We start from the raw sequence: 24,800 nt of genomic DNA, 5'->3' as shown, positions 1-24,800 counted from the left end.
AAGTTGTTGTGTAACGGAGTGTTTGATACGTTTGGCTACAGAAAGTACAATCCTACCGTTAGGGATTAGTCTAATACAGTATGTCTTTAAGTATTTCTTTTTTTTTTTAACCTTCCAAAGAAGCACATGACAGAAAACATTTGAGAACCACCGGTCTTATAGTTAAAACTTGTGAACAGTGTAGCAGCATATTCAAGTACAACATCAGGAGAGAACTTGGTGACCAGAGCAGCAAATATGACACTTGATGATCATCACAGATTGTTCAAACACAAGCATTTCAATTTGATATGGAACTATCTAGACTAGATATGTTAATAAAATGGGACATGAAAAGCTAAGTGACCTATTATTAAAATAGCAGACGGCTACAGATTCAGCTGCACATCAGTCACAGTTTATCAGTCATGTATTGTTGGCTACATTCTAGCAGTTAGTAGATTTTATAGTGTTAGGAACAGCAGCTAATAAGTCATCAAAAGTAAATCCAACTTAAATAAAATAAATAACACTGTATACAAAAAAATACATTTTTAGAGCGTCTAACTCGGCCACTTCAAAAACTAAACCAAACTTTATACCCTTAAAAGTCTGCACTCACTTCTATGTCAAAAGAAAATAGCAACTGTGGCAAACTAGAGGTCATTTTAGCACTTGCTGTGGAAATACCAACGTCTGTCTACAGGGCTTTGTTAAAAGGAGCTTAGCTGTGATTTCAGTTAAGCAGTACAATTTTTTCAACCTCTAGTTTTCACAGAGTATATTCGACAGAGCTTAATATTCAATTTGGAATACATAAAGGGGAAGCTGGCTGTTGAGTTAATTCATTCATAGATGTTGTTGGATTGAAACCAAGAAAAATCAGACGTCTTCTGTTCCTGCCCTCTCCGTGTGCAAGACATGGAGGGTCTGCGCAGCATGGTCAGCCCAGTGGACTAGCTCCAGCAGCACGCGATAGGTCCACATTTTGAGCCCGAAAACTCCCCCAGCGCCATCGGTTTCCTACACAGAAGAAAGCAAGTTCACATCCACTGGCTTTTATCAAACCAAGATACCGTAAAAACGGATTTGAAAAAAAGTAAAAAGACTGTTTACGTTTTTCAAGCTTCAACTTTCAGAGTAAATGTCCTTTAATGTACTACGTTGAAAGTCGGAGGAAGAAAATATGCAGCTTAACAAGAGATTAAGAGACTATCGAAGACATTTATGAATATGTTGCTTCCAAAAAGTCAAAGTTTTACAAAAGCGAATAAATCAAAACCTGCTCTAACTGATTTTTGAGCAACATTATCATTAATTTGTAGTTATGTTTATCTTAAAAATGCACGTCTGATATTAACTTTTAGCTGCTAAATTCTCCACTTTGTTCGCCAGCTAGTTGCTAACTTTGTCTGCCTGCTGTTAGGTGCTGAAAACACTAAGGTTGCAAACCAAAAACAATGAGCTGAAAGATGCTAAAATGATCAGCAGGGACCTGCGGGGTTGGGTGATCATTGTTTTTGGATTCGTCACTTTGAGGGATACCTTTCAAATTAAACATTTAATCCATCGTTAATATAAAAATATTGATTGTTGCAACTCAATCTAAAGATTATCATGGATATCTAAGCGATCAAGTCCAGGATTTAAATCTTTGCTCCCAACATTAGTCATAATCACATAAGCGGCATCATTAATAAAATACAGGGTTTAGCCACACCCTTGCTGTAGATTTAGGTTTTACATTTAACTGTTGTGTTACTAGGACAGGGCTGAGGGCTGGTAGCTTGGAAATACCCTACTGTGGTCTGCCACATGAGTTGCATATATGCAACTCATGTGGCAGACAATGCTGATGCTTTCATGGTGCAGGGTTCCTCGGACACCTGTATGATGACATAATCGGGGCATTTTTGCTCCTGTTGTTCCAGTAAAAAAAAAAAAAAAAATAAAACCTGTGGAAACTACGCAATACTTTAGTTTAGTACGATTTTTAAAAATCTTTAAAAGTATGCATCTTTTAAACATGTGTAATGCACAAGTCGGAGTTGGTTGTTCACAAATTAAATCACCCAGTTATTTTGAGAAAGCTTGGGAGACGAAGAAAAATGCTCTTCGTCAGGAAAACGTTGTTTTTTTTCCCTTTCTTCTGCTGTCTAAACCTTATTTGAAAATATTCCCCAAAATATATCGACGTACATGGTGGTTTCGTGTGTGTGCGCGCGCGTCTATAGAAACACAAACTTAACTATAACAAACACTGTACCTCATTACACTGGTGGTCTGGGGTGACTTCCAGGGTCACGTTCTCGGTCTCCACCAGAACTTTGGTGCTGCTGAGCAAGTGCTCCAGCCGGAGTCGGACGTTCTTCCTCATGGTCTCATAGTCGCCCTCTAGCTCACCCCATTCCTCCTCTTCCTTCAGGATGACACAGTAGATCAGCCCCAGGCACTGCCGCAGAGCCGAATGCAGCAGCTGCACCTGCTGCTCCGTGCTCGGCTCCTCAGAGTCTGGGGAAAGGGACACAATGCGTCCTGCGTCAGGGGTGTGGTCCGACAAGAAGGTCTCCTTCTCTTTCTGAAAGGACGGGGGAAAATAGGTTTGCTTCAACTTGATGCCGAGTACAAAGCAGACGGCTGCAAGGTGCTTCTTGGCCTTGCACCTCACATTTTATTTTAGCTCAATTACACATTTAACACTGAATCACAGCCATATGGATCAATTAAAAGGTGCTCTAAAAGGGAGGATGAGGCACAGAAGCATGACAGAAGGAAAAATCCAATACACTCTATCCATTAGGTACCCCAGGGGAAATAGGGGGGGGGGGGGGGGGGGGGGCGCTTTTAGTATGATTACACTGCATCCCTTTCAAGAATACACCAAAGTATACTGGTGAATGTTGATGTATGCACGCAGTAAAAGTAGATAACATCACTCAAATGCGACAGGTAGCTTAGCTGGCAGCTGTTACAGTACAACAACATGCTCGCATTAGAGAGGAAGCCACACGTCCCGTTAACGGGATTGGGTCACACCGCCTCGGCGCGAGTGAGCCAGGCAGAACGAGTGTGTTAAAACGGGTAACTCACGTATAGCTGGAGCAGACGAGCACACTCGTGGTGCAGTAGCCGGGCGAGAGCCACCGCTCTCTCCGTCTGCGACGGGCCAGGCACCGGTGTGTCCAGCGCGGTTATCTGCTGCTGCTCCTCCTGCTCTGCCATTTGCTCTCCAGCCCTGTTTATATAGGTGGCTTTAGCAGCGTGAGCTGGATGGAAGACCGAGCAAGAGAAACAAGCGGACCCCTAACGTCGTCAGTGTTGGCACCGAAAACAACTCGGGACACGCGGGAACCTTTTTTGGGGGATACTTTAGCAGTTATTACACGGAACCGTAGCTCGTCCCAAGCGAGCGTCAATGAAGCGTGTTTGTGTCGCCGTTCATGTTGGCGTGCACGCAAACGAGAGGGGATTTAATTGGTTCCGCAAGCCACAGGGGCGTTTTTAGGTGGGGGGACGTACAGCCTTTTTTCCTCCTCACAAACGTCACCGTGTGGCCCACCCAACGCTCTCTTTATTGGGGTTTCGCAGTCACTTGTAAGCTAATGTGGAAAACCACCATACAAAATATTATCTGATCAATTCGACTACCAAAATGTACACAAACTATTTCCTTCTTAAATTTAATTAATGTCATATTATTTGCAAATTTCAATTTCGACTAAACTAAATAAACTGTAAACGTAAAAGAAAGCTGTTATCGATCTATTATTTTGTCTGGTTATTATATTTCCTTTTTTTTTGATGGGTTGTAAAGACAATACCCTGGTCACTGTTGTAAACAAAGTTGGATTAAAAAGATATAATAAAAATGTTAATAGAAAATCTTTTCTCAATTTCTCAAAGTTTGATTTAACGGGTGTATCATAAAGATTCTTCATTAGGTGTATTCATGTGGGTAAATCAATTATTAGAATGTTTACAACATTTTAAAACATTTCAAAACATTTTCATTAAAATGTTGACAGATATAGTAATTTAGCTAAATCTCACTAAATCATATTAATGTTAATTAGTGCGTTATGTTCCTTATACATAAATCAACTAGACTTGTATCAACTTGTTTCAAGGATGTGTCAAGAATGAAAGACAAAAACTTCAAAACACAGTTTGTTTATTATTATTAATCTGAACACATTTTCTAATAAATTAAGATCATAAGATTACGAGTGCTCAGTAGTAGTGGCAGTGCACAGAGGTATATTTCATTATCTAAGATTGCTTCAAAAGAAAATTGATGACAAAAACAATTTCCATCCGTATACTGCTGCCTGCATAGTCTTAACTGTGAAAAAATATTAAGGCAACAATCCGTAACAAATTCAATTTGGAAGGGAAGTGGCACAACTTAGGACAAAGAAAAAGTGAATACAAGCAAGGCATTTTAGATCTTTTCTTATGGGCCTTTTCCACAAAAGACATTTTAACATGTTGCATAGGATGCTGGCTCACTGTCATGACGGACTTGGACACATAAATAGAACGGAGTCATCAATAATATTAGTAACACTTGGGCTTTTCCTACTGTAAAAAGTCCAAATGTCTGCTGTGAAAGTAAAGGATTTCTAAATATTATTATATTAAATTAGTCTAGATTTTGTCTAAAGGCCCAGACTAAAAATGTTATTCTTTCTTTTTAATATGTCTTATATTGTAATCTTACAACAAAGAATATTTTACTTCGAGAACCTCATTTAGTTTTAGTTGTTGCTCACAGTTAATTTGTTCTGTAAGTTTTCATGAACTAAAACTACTAGAGTTGACCAAATGATTCATTCATTCACATATGGACATGAGGGATATATATGTCATTTGTTACTTTTTGTACAATATGTACTATCATCTTGCAGTCTTTTTAATCTCTAAAAATGATTTAACATACACACAGATATATACAAACACAAGAGTCACAAAACATTCAGTAAGTGGTAAGAGAAGTGTATGTAATCTATAACATAATAAATCATACTCCCTGATATAAGTAGCTCTGTGTAGCTACGTACTTTGTACAACTACACTCCATGGAGATAGTCTATAATTTAAAATATTTAGAATGGCAGCTTTAAGTCGTGACATGTCCTTCAATCATTTGTTCCTTTCTTAAATCAAAACTTCCCTGTGCATAAAGTTCCTGTTAAGATCATTTCGTGGCCTTTTATCTAGATTAAACTGTCTCCATGAACCTCGGCACACTGTAAAAGAATCTGTCTCCCTCCTTCCCTCTCCCATTCAATCCCCTCATCTTCCTTCCTTCTTTCCTCGTTACTCTCCCACATCATTTCCCCTACATCCTGATGGGCGCCACCCACCACCACCCTGTCCCACAGCTCACCCTCCCCCGGTAACTGTTCATCGTCATCGGTCTCCCTGCCCCACTGCATAGCCGGCTGGGAAGCCAGGGAGGCTGTGGAGGCCAGTGTGGTGACGGAGCTCAGGGTGAGCAGGGTGCTCTGAGGGTCCGCGACGGTCATGGACGTGACGGTGCTGGCAGGATGGGTGGAGAGCTGGATGAGCTGGGGGTGGCTGATGCTGGATAAGTTAGTAGGAGTAGCAGCCGTGAGGTGCAGCAAGGTGGGGGTTTGCTGCTGATGTGCCACTTGCACCACTTGGTGCGTGGGCAGTTGGAGAAACTGGCCCAGAGATACGTCTATCTGTGTCTGTGGGGGGAGCGTGAGCCCCACCTGCTGTAGTGGAGTGAGCGTACTATTCAATACTTCCTGATTCTCCTGGCTGACAGAGGGGTGGTTGGGCTGGGTGAGCACTGGGACAGTCTCTGGGGTCGGGGTGAGCACTGGGCGAGTCTCTGGGATCAGGGAGGGACTGCATATTACTGAGCCCCCATTAGCTGCCAGGGCTTCAGCTATGAGCACCTCAGGGTGGCTCTTGGCCTTGTGTGCAACAACGGAGTCCTTTTTCTCAAACTTTTTGCTACAAATGGAGCAAGAGAACTGGTAGGAGGATTCTGCATCGTGCTTCTTCATGTGCCAGTTTAAGGAGGCCTTCTGACGGCAGGTGAAGCCGCAGATCTCACATCTGCCACAGGGTGGAGACAAAGACCAGGTTACAGTCTGAACGGACCTGACGCTAGTCTCATCTGTGACACTTGACCTCCAATTGAACTACAATTTACTCAGAATCAGTGGTGGAAGAAGTAGTTTGATCTTTTTGCTCTTTAAGTTTAAAGTTAATGTTTGCAGTTAACATTAAAGGAAGAACTAAAGAAAACATGTATTACGGGGTTATTTTAAATGGTTTATTTCTACATAAATAAGACTGAACTGAAATAATGTGCTTTCTCACTTGTAATAACGGATATAAGCCGGACTTAAATTTCTTCCTGGCCCACAGCACACATTGCGACATGATATTGTGATGTTTGCTACTCACTGGATTGGCTTTTCTCCTGTGTGAATCATCCTGTGCACAGCCAGGTTATGGGAGCTCTTGAAGGCACGAGCACAATACTCACAGATGTAGTCCCTTTGATCTGAAATACAGATGACAAGCAGAATAAATAAAACTATATGACAGGATAGACACAGAATATGTAAGGTTTTCACTTACCACCTTGGCATTTCAAGCAGCTCAGAAACGATAGCACTATTTTCATACTCAAATAAACAGAAGGTATAATGCCAGAGTTGATACTGAGTAAATACACATTTGTGCCTTGACATCACCTGTATGATGTTTTGCATGGCGCAACAGCTGCTTCTGCAGACGAAACAATCGCCCACACGAGGGGTGATCACACACATACTTCTTTTTAAGCAAGTGCTGGTATTTGATATGGTGCTGAAATAAAGAGATGAGAGAAAAGGAGTAAATATTACAGTAAAAAGCACCCAACTTTGCACCTTAGGGTAAGTTCACAGATCTAAAACCGTATGTGAAAAGTTTGACAGGATGGCAAACCTGCAGGTAACGAGGGTGGGCCAAGACAGTGCCACAGCCCTCAATTTCACAGCGGACGTACTGCACTGGGGGCTTCTTCCTATGGCGACAGAAAAAAAAGGGAAATTGTACAATAATCATAGTTGATACAAATACTACTGTGAGTAACACAACTAAGACCGTTACCTTTGTTTTGGCAGCCGAGGGCCTTTGTCATCTTTTTGTTGTCGGCCTCTCCTAGAATGAAAACAGATTACAAAACAGAATGTAAAACGTCGACCAATACTTTAATCCTTCCTCCAAAACGTCCAATAGGATCATATCTATATTGTTAAGTTCCTTCATAATGCAATGTGCAAACATTTTGTCAGTAAACTGTCAGACGTTGGTGAGGGCATGTGGCTTCAGGTACCAATGAGGTATGAAATAAACCTATTGTCGGCTTGTTCAGCCATCAGTCCTTCTGTTCCATTAACTAATCATCAACCCGTATTTTGCTTACTTCCTGGGTGGCGCTGTGTTATAACCCACTCCATCTTCACTCTGCACAACAATCTCTGTTGATTCTTCCTTTTTAATGTCATCTTCTTCTTCTTCTTCCTCCTCCTTTTCTGACTCCTCTTTCTTGACTTCCTTTTGTTTTAACGTTGTATTCCGCCTTGATTTTTCCCTAAGGAGTTAAGAGATAAAGCTCAATTCACTATTGAAGCTAACATTTAAACATTCATCATGTTTTTGTATAAAGTAACATTCAGGACTCATGGTCATTATGGAAAGGCAGTGAGCTCAGCATACGTCTTTGTCTCGGGTTTATAGATGAGGTCATTGGGGTCATCTCTGAATGGAGGGTCCTCGTCAAGAGCTGCATCTGGATCTGCAATGCTAATATGGACATCCACGCCACACTGGCCACAATTACATTCACACTGGAAAATCAAACATGAAATCAAACATTTTCTCCGTTGCTCATTTAATAAGATGTATACCACTCACTTGTCATTGCTTCCTTTCAAAGCACCCGTTTCCTCTCCTGAAAAACAGAGAAAATGAATATGTTCTTTCAGTTTCAGATGATTGCCGTTGTTCGTAGTCTTGTTGTATGTAGTAAAAAGACTGCAAGTGGTATATGTCTTACCAGCCTCCATCTCCGCTTCAGGTTTGCATGCTGCTGTTGCTGGTGTGGTGCGAGAGGCTTGGGTTGGAGGTCTTCCTTTGCATACTCTAGATTTGGACAGCTTTGATCCAAGAGTGTGTTTAGATGCTTTTGAGGTGAGAGTGCCCAAGCATTAGTGACAGATGTATTACATAATGAAAGAATTCCTACAAAAAGATGAATAGGACTTATCTATCTTTTTACCATTTTGGGCTGTGGATTTCTTTACCGCTGGTCTGTGTGAGAGAGTCTACAGTAAATAAAAGCCAGGTACAAATACATACAAATTTGTAGTATACACAGTATGTTATAACTCAACTGCCCTTTGAAAAATGAATAAGAACAGGATAACAAGAGCACAGACAGGACAACGCGTGCATTTAACTCATTTGTTTTGGTTTCAAAATCTGGTAAACCTATAGCTTTAAGAACCCCCACAGCACACTTCCTACAATTACAGCCCTAAGCGTCCTTCCAGTGCAATCTCACTAGTACCTCTAACTAGCCTCTGAGAGTGATAAGTAACGTTAGTTAGTTCGTTTGTTGCAATAGTGCTAGTGTACTGCAAAGTATTTGACGTGCGTTTGTGCAGGCACTTACTGTGTGTTTTTGGAGCGTGATCCCACAGGTCTCCCACGTCCACGGTGCATACTCTTAACGCTAGGTGTTTGCCTGTAAGTGGCATTCGTGGAATTCATAACGTTAGTCCTGCCAGCTCCAACTCCCCTGGCTCGCAAAACTCGAACACCCGACCCAAAGTCACCGGATTCCGGAGAGGTCACTGTGGTTTTCACTAGCCTTTTACTTCCTCTTCTCCCGCTTAACGGTTCAGTCGAGTCCGAGGATGGTTGGGCGGCCTCCGTTGAGTCTCCGGTTTTCTCAATCCCAGGACGAATACCCGAAACCTCGTCTTCCTCCGAGTCCATGCCGCTCATATTTAACTGTTATGACCCTTACAGACCTTTGTAATTAGCTTTAGTTGACGTAACGTTAATTATGAACATACAACATGTAATACCAACGTAACATTGAAGGCCCTTTTGGGACCAAGTTATGTTAGCTCAGTCAAGAGTAATGGCAATGTTGAGTCGTAGTGACTTAAGCAAGCATTTCAAAAACTCGCTTGTTAATAGAACAAAGTTAACGTTGTATGATAATTTAATTCTAGAAACATTTAACATTATCTACCTCTTAAAGCTATAGCAAACCTCATATTTCTTAAACCGAGTATGGGCCCGTTTGGGAAGCGTCTCCTTTAAGAGCAGCGGCAGCAGTAGCGCGGATATGCGAAAATATAATGTTTGGACTCAAGGGCTTCCATACTAATTGAAAAAGGTGATTATGGGATATGTAGTTAGAATTTAAAACTCAGCGATCTCTGCATTTAGGCATGCGTTTAGTCTTAGGTTCATGCAATTGTGCTAAACCTGTTACAATATAAATCTATCTCAGTTATGTTGGTCCCTTGAGTCCCATAATGTAATTAATTAGACTATTTAAACATTTATTTTTTGAGTTATTAGTGTTTTTCTTTTAATGGTAGTTTGATAATACCATTATTAATTGTTTTAACCTACAGCCTAATTGCCTCTTATATTGGAGAATGTAAAACAATTAAATCCATAAAAATAAATTCATAAATTATATCTAAACAGGCAAACAACAGCTTTCCCATGCTACATTATACAATTATAATGTAGCATGGGGTCACTAAAACAGTCTAATCCCAGTGAGGCTGTGTCACAACAGGTATGTAAGGTGACCAGTCTACTGCCAAGTGGATGATAAACTGTCCATTCATGAGTGCCAACAATGTAGTATGGTTACATATGGTACAGATGTGATGCTGAAATTTTAAGGTTGGGAAGGGCCAGAAAGCTACTTGTTCTGAATAAATACCAAGACATATCTCAAATGCATCACAATGTACAGGCAGACAAATTTGAAAGGTTTTCACTGCAGATTATGATAATTATTTTCAGAACATACTGTATGTGGAGGATCAGTGGGTAGAGGGATCATTTTCATTTAAAGGCAATAACAATGAGGTGGCTTTGAGCCATGACATTATTGAACAAATCAGTGATTGGGTGTTTAAACTTTCAATTAAAAATACAACAAAAAAATGTTTTGGTGCCAAAGAAAAACGCTTATAACAGTGCTCAATGTTAAAGACATCAAACCAAGTCAGAAATCTTGGTGTAGTTACTGATTCAGACCTATATTCTAATATTCACATTAAAATATTACAAAATCTGCCTATTTTAACTTTTTAACTAACAATTTAAGAATGTACACATCTCAGCAAGAAAAAAAATGATTAAGATTAAGAAAGTGTAATACATCACCCGGTTGTCAGACCCTTGCACAGCTGCCTGTATGTCAAAAAAATATATATATATATTTTTTTAAGTCCTAAATGATTTAGGGCAAATTACATTTATGATCTGTTACTATATGAACTGTCGAGACAGATTTGCTCACTGTTCCCAAAGACACAAAACAACTTCAGCTTTCAGCCATTGAATCAAAACAATTAAGTTTGATGGGTGTGTCAGGGTAACTTGAATTCTAAGGATTTTTTATGCTCATGACTGTGCCAAAATAAACTGGTAGGATTGATGCTGAACATGATGCTATTTATGTCCATGAGAACCATCAGAACATGTGCCAGAAACTGGGAGGAACAGCTTCCTCACAACAATAACTACTTGTTGATTTGTCACTTTTACCAGTGAAAAGTCATGCTCATCCAAACAGGCTGTGCTTTCAGACGAATCGCTAGTACAGAAGGAACAGATTTGCGCACTCCGAAATCTTCCTTTGTACCTAATCTGTGAACAGCAGCCTGTTTAACAATATACAGATGCCTTCCCATTTTCTGTCACTGCTATGAGGACTGACAGGTGTGATTATAGCAGGTAGAACTGGTTTCGCGAGACAACTTTAGACTCCTCTTTGTTACACCTATCAGTGTACTTAAGATCCATGCAAGATGAGAGGAGAATGGTTTTGAAAGGTCAGTGCGAATTTTAGATTTTACGATTGCGAACTTTAGATTCATTTTCAGCTCATTTGAATTCCAACTCAGTTCAGGATGCAGTGTACAAGTTGTTTTACTCACTATTTAAATTACATTTTAAGATGTTTTGTGTAGGTGTTTCGCTAGAAGTAGAAGAACAATACTGGTGTTTTGTGTGTGTGTGTGTGTGTGTGTGTGTGTGTGTGTGTGTGTGTGTGTGTGTGTGTGTGTGTGTGTGTGTGTGAGTGTGAGTGTGAGTGTGAGAGAGAGAGAGAGAGAGAGAGAGAGAGAGAGAGAGAGAGAGAGAGAGAGAGAGAGAGAGTGGATAAGTGGGGGCTGTGACAAAGGTCTCAGACACTATCCTATGAAACTGTGTGTTGATGTTGATGTTCACAGGTGCAATCCTGTTTTTGATAGGAATGACATTAAATGTGTTTCCATTCACCTGTTTTTACACAGTATCAATAGAACGCTTCAGGAATGAGTCCTACAATCAGAAAATGACTTTGCATTTTTAAGTTTAAACGTTTTTTAAATGGGTTTTTGGTTAGATGCCTGAAATAGGGTCTGTGGTTCTCACGCTGAAGAGATTGTAACATTCTGTTCTCCTATATAAAATAAGTCAGTAAATAGCCCTTCCATGAATTTTGAAGCTTTATTGTGTATTAAAAAGGCAGTTTGGTATTTTATGAAGGTGCAGGACAGTTTGGAAGGAATGGACGTCGGTAGCCTGTTGAGATCTAGTTCACACAAAAATCTATTATACGGCGACAGGGGATTTCCAGTAGGCCCTTTTTGATGGCAGATATTTTTGTAATTTGTCCTCAACCCTTCCAAGTAATCTGAAACATTTACTCATATACTCCCAGAACAGACGCCTGGTCTATAGGGGAGAATTATCCCAACATCTTTGTATTGTTAACTCAATGGCCTGTGAATAACAAATTCATTTGACATTTACAGCATGTCAAGCTCAATATCGGCAGACATCTTATAATAGTTTGAACGATTTCTTTTAACTGGCTCGGCTCCACTCTTAAAACACTGGCACAAAATCTGTTGTCATGGCAACACATATCTGTCAACTTAAAATTACGTTGCATTTAGGCAGATACATTGATCTCTAGTGATTGGTTGGCGAAAATTGGATAAGATCTTAAATGAATAAACATGAGAAATTGAAGATAGAATATGAGAAGAAATGTGTCGGCGAGGTGTGAAGAATCAGGTGAAATTTTTTAGACAGGGTTTAGTTTTAGCACTAAATTCTGAAAACCTGACATGGTTTCTTTTTGCTTTTGTATTGCATTGACTTTGGGAGGCTGAAATAAGGTATTGTGAAGGGAACTGGGCCTCTTACCAAAAATAACTTTCCCATAATCTAGTTCAAATTTGAACACTAGAGGTAGGATATATACAGAAAAAAAGGTGATTGATAAAGATATTGTTTTATCTATTTAAAAAGTAGTAAATGTAGTCAGTAATAACTGTAGCGTAAAATCTTTTGACATAATGTGTCTTTGAGAAAGTCTCTGTATTGTTTGATTTTATAGATTCAGAAGAAAAACAAGATGGATGTCGGACGGATAGTATCGATTTTCCTGATTCTGATAGGTAAGTTGTTTGATTGATTTTAAAGGTTCTTGAGTTGAAAATTTGTAGTGAAAAACAAAAAATAAATAGAGTTTTTGCCAAAATCTCATTCAATGTGTATAATATTAGTGTATTAGAACCATAAGATCATTAATGGTTAAGGAAGGCAAAAAGTAAACTGTGTTTTGATAATCATTTTTGATTATAATAATCTTGTTACTTTTACAACAGCCGCAGCTACAACTGCAGCACTTACAACAGCAGCACCTACAACTGCAGCACTTACAATTGCAGCACCTACAACTGCCATGGCTACATCTAAAGAACCGACAACAGCAACACATATAACAGCCGTACCTACGACGTCAGTACCTACGACAGCCGCATCTACGACTGTAGCGCGTACAACTGCCACACCTACAACAACCGCACCTACGAGTGCAGAACCTACAACAGCCAAACCTGCGACTGCCCCTCCTACGACTGTGGCACCTACGAATGCTGTGCCTACAACTGCTGAACCTACAACAGCAACATCTAGAGCAGCCAAACCTACAACTGCCATAACTACCGCACCTACAACTGCACCACCTACAACTGCCGCACCTACGACTGCAGCATCTACAACAGCCTCACTTACGACTGCAGCACCTACAAGAGCCGCACCTACAACAGCGGCACCTACGACTGCGGTCCTTACAACTACAGTACCACCTACAACTACAGCAGCACATACAACGGCAGCACCTACGACTGCAGCCCGTACAACTACAGCGGCACCTACAACTACAGCGGCATCTACAATGGCAGCACCTACAACTGCAGCATCTATAACAGCCACACATACAACTGGCACTGCTACAACTGCACCTACAAATGCATCACCTACGACGGCAGCACCTACGACTGCAATATCTACAATTGCCTCACCTGTGACTGCAGCATTTACAACAGCCTCATCTACGACTGCAGCACCTACATTAGCAGCGTCTACGATTGTAGCACCTACAACAGCAACACCTACGACTGCAGCAACTACAACAGCCGCACCTACGACTGCATCACCTACAACAACAACTGCACCAACAACAGCCGCACCTACGACTGCAGCAACTACAACAGCCGCACCTACGACTGCAGCAACTACAACAGCCGCACCTACGACTGCAGCAACTACAACGGTCGCAGCTATGACTGCAGAAACTACAACATCCGCACCTACGACTGCAGCAACTACAACAGCCGCACCTACGACTGCAGGAACTACAACAGTCGCAGCTACAACTGCATCACCTACAACAGTTGCACCTACAACAGCCGCACCTACGACTGCAGCAACTACAACAGTCGCACCTACGACTGCATCACCTACAACAACAGCTGCACCTACAACAACCGCATCTACGACTGCAGCAACTACAACAGCCGCACCTACGACTAGAGCAACTACAACAGCCGCACCTACGACTGCAGCAACTACAACGGTCGCAGCTATGACTGCAGAAACTACAACATCCGCACCTACGACTGCAGCAACTACAACAGCCGCACCTACGACTGCAGGAACTACAACAGCCGCAGCTACGACTGCAGCTACTACAACAGCGGCAGCTACTACTGCATCACCTACAACAACAGCTGGACCTACAACAGCCGCACCTACAACTGCAGCAACTACAACAGCCGCATCTACAACAGCAGCAACAACAACAGCCGCACCTACAACTGCAGCAAGTACAACGGCCACAGCTACGACTGCATCACCTACAACAACAGCTGCACCTACAACAGCCGCACCTACGACTGCAGCAAGTACGACGGCCGCAGCTATGACTGCAGCAACTACAACTGCCGCACCTACGACTGCAGCAACTACAACAACCGCACCTACAACGGCAGCAACTACAACGGCCGCAGCTACGACTACAGAAGCTACAACAGCCGCACCTACGACTGCAGCAACTACAACGGTCGCAGCTACAACTGCAGCAACTACAACAGCCGCACTTACTACTGCAGCAACAACAACAGTCGCAGCTACGACTGCAGCAACTATAACAGCCGCACCTACGACTGCAGCAACTACAACAGTCGCAGCTACGACTACAGAAGCTACAACAGCCGCACCTACGACTGCAGCAACTACAACAGTCGCAGTTACGACTGCAGAACCTACAACAGCTGCACCTACAACAGCTGCACCTACAACTGCAGCAACTACAACAATATCTGCACCTACCATTGCAGCAACTACAACAGCCGCACCTACGACTGCAGCAACTACAACAGCAGCACCTACGACTGCAGCAACTACAACAGCCGCACCTTCGACTGCAGCAACTACAACAGCCGCACCTACGACTGCAGCAACTACAACAGCCGCACCGACGACTGCATCACCTACAACAACAGCTGCACCAACAACAGCCGCACCTACGACTGCAGCAACTGCAACAGCCGCACCTACGACTGCAGGAACTACAACAGCCGCAGCTACGACTGAAGCTACTACAACAGCGGCAGCTACGACTGCATCACCTACAACAGCTGCACCTACAACAGCCGCACCTACAACTGCAGCAACTACAACAGCCGCACCTTCGACTGCAGCAACTACAACAGCCGCAACTACGACTGCAGCAACTACAACAGCTGCACCTACGACTGCATCACCTACAACAACAGCTGCACCAACAACAGCTGCACCTACGACTGCAGCAACTACAACAGCCGCACCTACGACTGCATCACCTACAACAACAGCTGCACCAACAACAGCCGCACCTACGACTGCAGCAACTACAACAGCCACACCTACGACTGCAGGAACTACAACAGCCGCAGCTACGACTGCAGCAACTCCAACAGTCGCAGCTACAACTGCATCACCTACAACAGTTGCACCTACAACAGCCGCACCTACGACTGCAGCAACTACAACAGTCGCACCTACGACTGCATCACCTACAACAACAGCTGCATCTACAACAACCGCACTTACGACTGCAGCAACTACAACAGCCGCACCTAAGACTAGAGCAACTACAACAGCCGCACCTACGACTGCAGCAACTACAACAGTCGCAGCTACAACTGCAGAAACTACAACATCCGCACCTACGACTGCAGCAACTACAACAGCCGCACCTACGACTGCAGGAACTACAACAGCCGCAGCTACGACTGCAGCTACTACAACAGCGGCAGCTACTACTGCATCACCTACAACAACAGCTGCACCTACAACAGCCGCACCTACGACTGCAGCAACTACAACAGCCGCACCTACGACAGCAGCAACAACAACAGCCGCACCTACGAGAGCATCAACTACAACAGCCGAACCTACGACTGCATCACCTACAACAACAGCGGCACCTACAACAGCCGCACCTACAACTGCAGCAAGTACAACGGCCGCAGCTACGACTGCATCACCTACAACAACAGCTGCACCTACAACAGCCGCACCTACGACTGCAGCAAGTACGACGGCCGCAGCTACGACTGCAGCAACTACAACTGCCGCAACTACGACTGCAGCAACTACAACGGCCGCACCTTCGACTGCAGCAACTACAACGGCCGCACCTACGACTGCAGCAACTACAACGGCCGCATCTACGACTGCATCAACTACAACGGCCGCACCTACGACTGCAGCAACTACAACAACCGCACCTACGACGGCAGCAACTACAATGGCCGCAGCTACGACTACAGAAGCTACAACAGCCGCACCTACGACTGCAGCAACTACAACGGTCGCAGCTACGACTGCAGCAACTACAATAGCCGCACTTACGACTGCAGCAACTACAACAGTCGCAGCTACGACTGCAGCAACTACAACAGCCGCACCTACGACTGCAGCAACTACAACAGTCGCAGCTACAACAACATCTGCACCTACCACTGCAGCAACTACAACAGCCGCACCTACGACTGCAGCAACTACAACAGCAGCACCTACGACTGCAGCAACTACAACAGCCGCACCTTCAACTGCAGCAACTACAACAGCCGCACCTACGACTGCAGCAACTACAACAGCCGTACCTACGACTGCATCACCTACAACAACAGCTGCACCAACAACAGCCGCACCTACGACTGCAGCAACTACAACAGCCGCACCTACGACTGCAGGAACTACAACAGCCGCAGCTACGACTGCAGCTACTACAACAGTGGCAGCTACAACTACATCACCTACAACAACAGCTGCACCTACAACAGCCACACCTACGACTGCAGCAACTACAACAGCCGCACCTACGACAGCAGCAACAACAACAGCCGCACCTACGACTGCAGCAACTACAACGGTCGCAGCTACGACTGCAGCAACTACAACAGCCGCACTTACGACTGCAGCAACTACAACAGTCGCAGCTACGACTGCAGCAACTACAACAGCCGCACCTACGACTGCATCACCTACAACAACAGCTGGACCTACAACAGCCGCACCTACAACTGCAGCAACTACAACAGCCGCACCTACGACTGCAGCAACTACAACAGCTGCACCTACGACTGCATCACCTACAACAACAGCTGCACCAACAACAGCCGCACCTACGACTGCAGCAACTACAACAGCCGCACCTACGACTGCAGGAACTACAACAGCCGCAGCTACGACTGCAGCTACTACAACAGTGGCAGCTACAACTGCATCACCTACAACAACAGCTGCACCTACAACAGCCACACCTACGACTGCAGCAACTACAACAGCCGCACCTACGACAGCAGCAACAACAACAGCCGCACCTACGACTGCAGCAACTACAACGGTCGCAGCTACGACTGCAGCAACTACAACAGCCGCACTTACGACTGCAGCAACTACAACAGTCGCAGCTCCGACTACAGAAGCTACAACAGCCGCACCTACGACTGCAGCAACTACAACAGTCGCAGCTACGACTGCAGAACCTACAACAACAGCTGCACCTACAACAGCCGCACCTACAACTGCAGCAACTACAACAACATCTGCACCTACCACTGTAGCAACTACAACAGCCGCACCTACGACTGCAGCAACTACAACAGCAGCACCTACGACTGCAGCAACTACAACAGCCGCACCTTCAACTGCAGCAACTACAACAGCCGCACCTACGACTGCAGCAACTCCAACAGCCGCACCTACGACTGCATCATCTACAACAACAGCTGCACCAACAACAGCCGCACCTACGACTGCAGCAACTACAACAGCCGCACCTACGACTGCAGGAACTACAACAGCCGCACCTACGACAGCAGCAACAACAACAGCCGCACCTACGAGAGCATCAACTACAACAGCCGAACCTACGACTGCATCACCTACAACAACAGCGGCACCTACAACAGCCGCACCTACAACTGCAGCAACTACAACAGTCGCAGCTACGACTGCAGCAACTACAACAGCCGCACCTACGACTGCAGCAAGTACAACAGTCGCAGCTACGACTGCATCACCTACAACAACAGCTGCACCTACAACAGCCGCACCTACGACCTCAGCAAGTACGACGGCCGCAGCTACGACTGCAGCAACTACAACTGCCGCACCTACGACTGGATCACCTACAACAACAGCTGCATCTACAACAACTGCACCTACGACTGCAGCAACTACAACAGCCGCACCTTCAACTGCAGCAACTACAACAGCCGCACCTACGACTGCAGCAACTACAACAGCCGCACCTACGACTGCAGGAACTACAACAGCCGCAGCTACGACTGCAGCTACTACAACAGTGGCAGCTACGACTGCATCACCTACAACAACAGCTGCACCTACAACAGCCACACCTACGACTGCAGCAACTACAACAGCCGCACCTACGACAGCAGCAACAACAACAGCCGCACCTACGAGAGCATCAACTACAACAGCCGAACCTACGACTGCATCACCTACAACAACAGCGGCACCTACAACTGCAGCAACTACAACAGTCGCAGCTACGACTGCAGCAACAACAACAGCCGCATCTACGACTGCATCAACTACAACAGCCGCAGCTACGACTGCAGCAACTACAACAGCTGCACCTATGACTGCAGCAACGACAACAGCCTCACGTACGACTGCAGCAACTACAACAGCCGCATCTACGACTGCAGCAACTACAACAGCCGCACCAACGACTGCAGCAACAACAACAGCCGCACCTACGACTGCAGCAACTACAACAGCCGCACCTACGACTGCAGCAACTACAACAGCCGCACCTACGACTGCAGCAACTACAACAGCCGCACCTACGACTGCAGCACCTACAACAGCCGCACCTACGCCTGCAGCAACTACAACAGCCGCACCTACGACTGCAGCAACAACAACAGCCGCACCTACGACTGCAGCAACTACAACAGCCGCACCTACAACTGCAGCATCTACAACAGCCGCAGCTACGACTACAGCAACTACAACAGCCGCACCTATGCCTGCAGCAACTACAACAGCCGCACCTACGACTGCAGCAACAACAGCCGCACCTACGACTGCAGCAACTACAACAGCCGCACCTACAACTGCAGCATCTACAACAGCCGCAGCTACCACTGCAGCAACTACAACAACATCTGCACCTACGACTGCAGCAACTACAACAGCCGCACCTACAACTGCAGCAACAACAACAGCCTCACCTACGACTGCAGCAACTACAACAGCCGCACCTACAACTGCAGCAACTACAACAGCCGCACCCACGACTGCAGCAACTACAACAGCCGCACCTACAACTGCAGCATCTACAACAGCCGCAGCTACGACTGCAGCAACTACAACAGCCGCACCTATGACTGCAACCACTACAACAACATCTGCACCTACGACTGCAGCAACTACAACAGCCGCAGCTACGACTGCAGCAACTACAACAGCTGCACCTACGACTGCAGCAACTACAACAGCCTCACCTACGACTGCAGCAACTACGACAGCAGAACCTACAACTGCGGCACCTACAACAGCAACACTAACAACTAAAGCACCTACGACTTTTGCACCTACAACTGCCCCGGCTACAACAGCAGCACCTACGACTGCAGCCCCTACAACTGCAGCGGTACCTAAAACTACAGCAGCACTTACAACAGTGGCTCCTACATCTGCAGTACTTACAACAGCATCATCTACGACTGCAGCACCTACAACAGCAGCACCTACGACTGCAGCCCCTACAACTGCCACACCTACATCTACAACAGTAGCACCTACAACTGCAGTACTTACGATTGCAACCCCTACAACTGCAGTACTTACGATTGCAACCCCTACAAATGCCGCACCTACGACTGCAGCACCCACAACTGCGGCACGTATAATAGCAGCACCCACGACTGCACCACCTACAACTATTGCACCTACAACAGCAGCACCTACAACAGCAATACCTACTACTTCAGCACCTACAATTGCAGCTCCTACGACTACAACCCCTACAAATGACGGACCTAAGACTGCAGCATCTACAACAGTAGCACTTACAACAGCAGCACCTACAACCACCGCATCTGTAACTGCCAAAACTACAACACCCGCACCCACATCAGCAGCACCTACAACTGGAGCACCTCCAACTGCGCCACCTACAATAGCAGCACCTAAAACTGCAGCACCTACAACTGCAGCACCCACGACTGCAGCACCTACAACTACAGCAGCACCAGCAACAGTAGCACCTACGACTTCAGCCCCTACAACTGCCGCAGCAACTACTGCAGCATCTACAACAGCAGTACCTACGACTGCAGCACATACAACTGCGCCACCTACAACAGCAGCACCTACAACAGTAGCACCTACGACTTCAGCCCCTACGACTGCCGCACCTACAACTACAGCGGCACCTACAACTACAGCAGCACTTACAACAGTGGCTCCTACATCTGCAGTACTTACAACATTATCATCTACAACTGCAGCACCTACAAATGCCGCACCTACGACTGCAGCATCTACAACAGCTGCACCTACGACTGCAGCACCTATGACTGTAGCACCCACGACTGCAGCTCCTACAACTACAGCACTTCCAGCAACAGTAGCACCTACGACTGCAGCACCTACAACTACAGCAGCACTTGCAACAGTAGCATCTACAACAGCTGCACCTACAACTGCCACGTCTACAACTGTGGCACCTACAACAGCTGCACCTACGACTGCAGCACCCACAACTGTGGCACCTACAACAGCAGAACCTACGACTGCAGCACCTACAACTACAGCAGCACCTGCAACAGTAGCATTTACAACTGCAGCCCCTTCAATTGCCGCAGCAACTACTGCGGCATCTACAACAGCTGCACCTACAACTGCCACGGCTACAACTGCGGCACCTACAACAGCTGCACCTACGACTGCAGCACCCACAACTGCGGCACCTACAACAGCAGCACTTACAACAGCAATACCTACAACAGCAGCACCTACAACTGCAGCTCCTACAACTGCCGCACATACGACTGCAGCATCTACAACAGCCCCACCTATAACTGCCACTGCTACAACTGCCTCACCTACAACTGCATCAACTACAACTGCGGCACCTGCAAAAATATTATTTTTCAAATATAGCCCCAAAATTGCTGCTGTGAGGCCCCTTGACTTTGATTACCCAATTGTGATCTGGACCACATTCCAAGTTTCGAATTCATCCAATGCAGACTCTGAGCCAGATCAGAATATCACACATGAGGTAATTACAAATGTTTTCATCGAGTAGTTTGACATGTTGGGAAACATTCTTTTTTAGAGTTAAATGAGAAGATTAATATCACTTCCATATTTGTAATGCTACAGCCTGCAGACGATGACCTTAACATAAAGGATGGATATGTCTAATGGTAACAAAATCTGTCTACCTACTTGAAATATTATATCGTGTTTGTTTAACCTGTTAAAGATAAAGGGACCACCTATTACTTAGTGTAGTCAGTGATAGGTAGTAATAGGTGCTTTAGAGGTCCTGGTAGCAGGCAGCAACCTTTGGTTCTGAAAAGTCAGGCCAATATATCAGTTCCTTAAACCTGCATTATTTGTAATGGCCAGCAGGGCACGACGGCCAAAATGCCGACTTCAAAATAGCAGTCGACAAACCAATAGGTGATGTCACAGTGACTGTGTCCACTTCTTATATACAGTCTATGGCTGGTAGGTCGATTTTGTTACCTTTGGACAGAATTTACCGGTTTCCCTCCATTTCCACTTTTTTGCTAAGCTAACTGGTTGCTGGCTGTTGCTTCATATTTAACTCTTCAGCATTATTCCCAAAATTGGAAATTGTTCCTTTACAGTCAGTGATGGTATTATATTCATATATTTCACTGTATATCTCTTGGAATAAATGTGTAATTAATGTGCTTTGTGTTTTTGCCTTATACATCCACAGTTACAAGCCTTTACAAAAGCATGAACTGACAGGTTGATGTTTGTCCAGATCTTCTTCGTAGTAAATTATTTTTCTCTTTCAATTTCACAGATTCCCACATTGCCACCAGAAGTGTGAATAATGGCTGGTGGACTTGCATTTGTATAGGGCCTTTTTAGAGTTTCGACCACTCAAAGCGCTTTAAATGACATGTCTACATTCACCCTTTCACACACACATTCATGCCATGCAAGGTGCCACCTGCACATCAGGAACTAATCTAAATATTGATTCACACACATTCACACACCAATGGCAATTTGGGGTTCAGTATCCTGACCAAGGAAACTTAGACATGCGGACAGGAGGAGCTGGGGATGGAAACGGCGATCATCCAATCTGAAGAAACTGATGGCTTGATTTTTGAGTCTCACAATGATCACCTTACACACTGTAATTTATTATATGCTTCAGAGGAACATGTGCCAACAATGATGGATTTCCCTAAAATACTTTCAAATGAGCATATCCAAAAAACAATCATGAAAAATCAAATGCACATAAAACTCTCAAGTCACATGTTCCAACCTCTGCTAGTTTACATCCCGCAATAAGCAGATGTAATGTATGACATCAATGACACAACTGAGGTTTCTCACACTGAATGTTAGTCTCCTCGGCTCAGCTGTCTATTGATTTTGTGCAGCCGACCTTTAAAAGTAGCTAAAACAGTAGCTGTGACGTTGACAGTGTGCAGCAACAAATAGATATATCACTTAGCAACCAATTCAATGGATGGTTATAACAAGGATCATTAAAGTAAGCCATGCAGGCACTGATTGATGTCCATAGAATTTCTTCCAACATGTTTGTGGTGGTTTGGACAGTTACAACCCCGTTTGTCTCCGTCTGTGTTTCGTTTTGGAATTTTTTTTTAAAGATTTATTTCTTCGTATTTATTTGTTGTTGTCTTTGTTTCTGGGTTCCATTGCTATTTAATTTCCAGTTCAATTGCGATTTTCAACCTACTTTTATTTAGATATTGATATTTTTTAAGGGATTTGTTATTTGACTGTGAAAATTAGGGAATACTTTTTCTTTCAGTTCTCACTTCAGCTGAAATGATATCCATAAAGTAGTTCTTACCTAACCACAGAAGAGAAATACCTATGTTACTTTAAGAAATCAATAAGATGTGAGTTGAGTTTTCTTTCCTGTCGACTTTGTCATTCTAATATTTTGGTGATCTTATGTGATCTTGCCGACCTGCATAATTTGTGCTTTTTTCTTTTTCTGTTCATCCTATTGTTTATTATATTTGTAATCTCCTGAAACCAAGTCCTTTAGGACACTGCAATTCATTGCACTTGAAATAAACTAATTATTCATGCCTATATGCTGTGTCATGCCATGTCAATATATATATATTTTTTTCTTTCTCTTCTTTTTGTGGGGAGTTTGTATTCAGTACTATATGCCCCAAAAGACACAAATAGCTGGTGTTGGGTTATTAGGGGAGGGTTAATGGCTTATAACTGACTTATGAATTTATGTCATACTGTTAAAAATATCAGTGTGGTCTCATTATCCTGGGCCAGATCAGGTGTTTGCTTTGAGGGATCCTTTGTGAAGTTGTGTTAAAGTCACATATAGTGTGTGCAAACAAATTTCACTTTCTATGAATGTCAATCAGAACACAGGGTAAGTCAATTCACAGGGTAAGTGACAATTGGCCTGCTGCTGACCATTGGATTTTCATCAACATTTTTTCCTAATGGCACTCAGATTGGAAATGTTTTGGCCGGAGCAGCTTCAAACATCACAGTCTTCAACATTGACACCACCTCCATTTCTGTGGATGGCACAAGTAATGAATAGTTACAATATTGAAAACGTCAAAAAAAAGATAAAAATATTGAAGATCTGTTATTGTATTTGTTAAAGCAATGTCTTGTTTCCTTTTCTCAACATTTACAGATGTTTCAAGTGGAGTAAGCCACAAGATCAGTCTCACCACTGCATCCTTCCTTGTGCTGTTGTCATTGCTACTGTCAAACCAGCAATAGTGAAGGGGTTATGTCAACTGCATAGTGTGATGCAATGTGAAATAAGACTTGTATCACTAATACAAAGAAATAATTTGTTGTCATTAAAAATCCAAGCAGACTATTATATGGCATGGAAAGTAATTAAAAGTTTGGATCACCACACATAACGAAAGTTGAATGTAACGGACATCTATTCAAACTTGATAGCACAGACCTTTACTAAATGTCTCTGTTTGACGTCCCAAAAAGCCATTCCATGAATAGACAACTTTAAGCGTCTGGTCCACTGAAACACAACGTGTTATCACTTTAATTAATTGCTTAAAAATGTATTAAACCTTATATATTAGACACGCCACACATCCAACTTATAGCGCTATGACTATATACATAAAGCCCTGTATGATTATCACTTTTCTTATATGTATACGTATTTATATTATCATACATACGTGTATTTTGAGCTTACCTGTATTTTTAAACAACTTGTATAAAAAATACTAGGTCTTGTTGATTTACTATTGAATAACATCAAGAGCGTATAAAAAAGCGTTTCAGATTATATTGAAAATGCTTCCAATAAAGGCACTAAAGATATACAGATAATCAAACCCTGTCTTATTATTTCTTAAAACTTTCTTTCACAATCAGCTATTCTCAAT

At 43.9% G+C, this 24,800-nt stretch overlaps 3 protein-coding genes across 3 annotated transcripts; 1 reads left to right on the top strand and 2 right to left on the bottom strand.

Moving 5' to 3' along the window:
• Positions 1 to 745: 745 nt before the first annotated feature.
• Positions 746 to 3,204, bottom strand: LOC306714888 (uncharacterized protein). Its single transcript, XM_079185059.1, has 3 exons — positions 3,070 to 3,204; positions 2,246 to 2,557; positions 746 to 1,002 (listed from the first exon to the last, which is right to left on the bottom strand). Exons 1-3 carry the CDS (start codon positions 3,199 to 3,201, stop codon positions 862 to 864), a joined length of 585 nt encoding a protein of 194 aa, XP_079041185.1. The 5' UTR covers positions 3,202 to 3,204; the 3' UTR covers positions 746 to 861.
• Positions 3,205 to 4,133: 929 nt separating this feature from the next.
• LOC306714841 (uncharacterized protein) lies at positions 4,134 to 9,322 on the bottom strand. The gene is made up of 11 exons (XM_079184993.1): positions 8,684 to 9,322; positions 8,288 to 8,319; positions 8,066 to 8,191; positions 7,924 to 7,960; positions 7,726 to 7,812; positions 7,433 to 7,600; positions 7,117 to 7,167; positions 6,952 to 7,030; positions 6,717 to 6,831; positions 6,424 to 6,523; positions 4,134 to 6,069 (listed from the first exon to the last, which is right to left on the bottom strand). The coding sequence occupies exons 1-11, from the start codon at positions 9,016 to 9,018 to the stop codon at positions 5,196 to 5,198; spliced, it is 2,004 nt and encodes a 667-aa protein (XP_079041119.1). The 5' UTR covers positions 9,019 to 9,322; the 3' UTR covers positions 4,134 to 5,195.
• A 10,840-nt stretch (positions 9,323 to 20,162) lies between these two features.
• LOC306714567 (uncharacterized protein) lies at positions 20,163 to 23,484 on the top strand (the record flags this gene model as incomplete). Its single annotated transcript, XM_079184614.1, has 3 exons — positions 20,163 to 20,194; positions 20,334 to 21,418; positions 22,202 to 23,484. The coding sequence occupies 2 exons, from the start codon at positions 20,163 to 20,165 to the stop codon at positions 21,295 to 21,297; spliced, it is 996 nt and encodes a 331-aa protein (XP_079040740.1). The 3' UTR covers positions 21,298 to 21,418; positions 22,202 to 23,484.
• Positions 23,485 to 24,800: the final 1,316 nt, after the last annotated feature.

The sequence above is a fragment of the Pholis gunnellus genome, assembly GCF_910591455.1.
Source record: "Pholis gunnellus genome assembly, chromosome: 23".
Lineage (NCBI taxonomy): Eukaryota > Metazoa > Chordata > Actinopteri > Perciformes > Pholidae > Pholis > Pholis gunnellus.
Note: the sequence above shows the minus strand (reverse complement) of the source record. Positions and strands in the feature narration are given on the sequence as shown.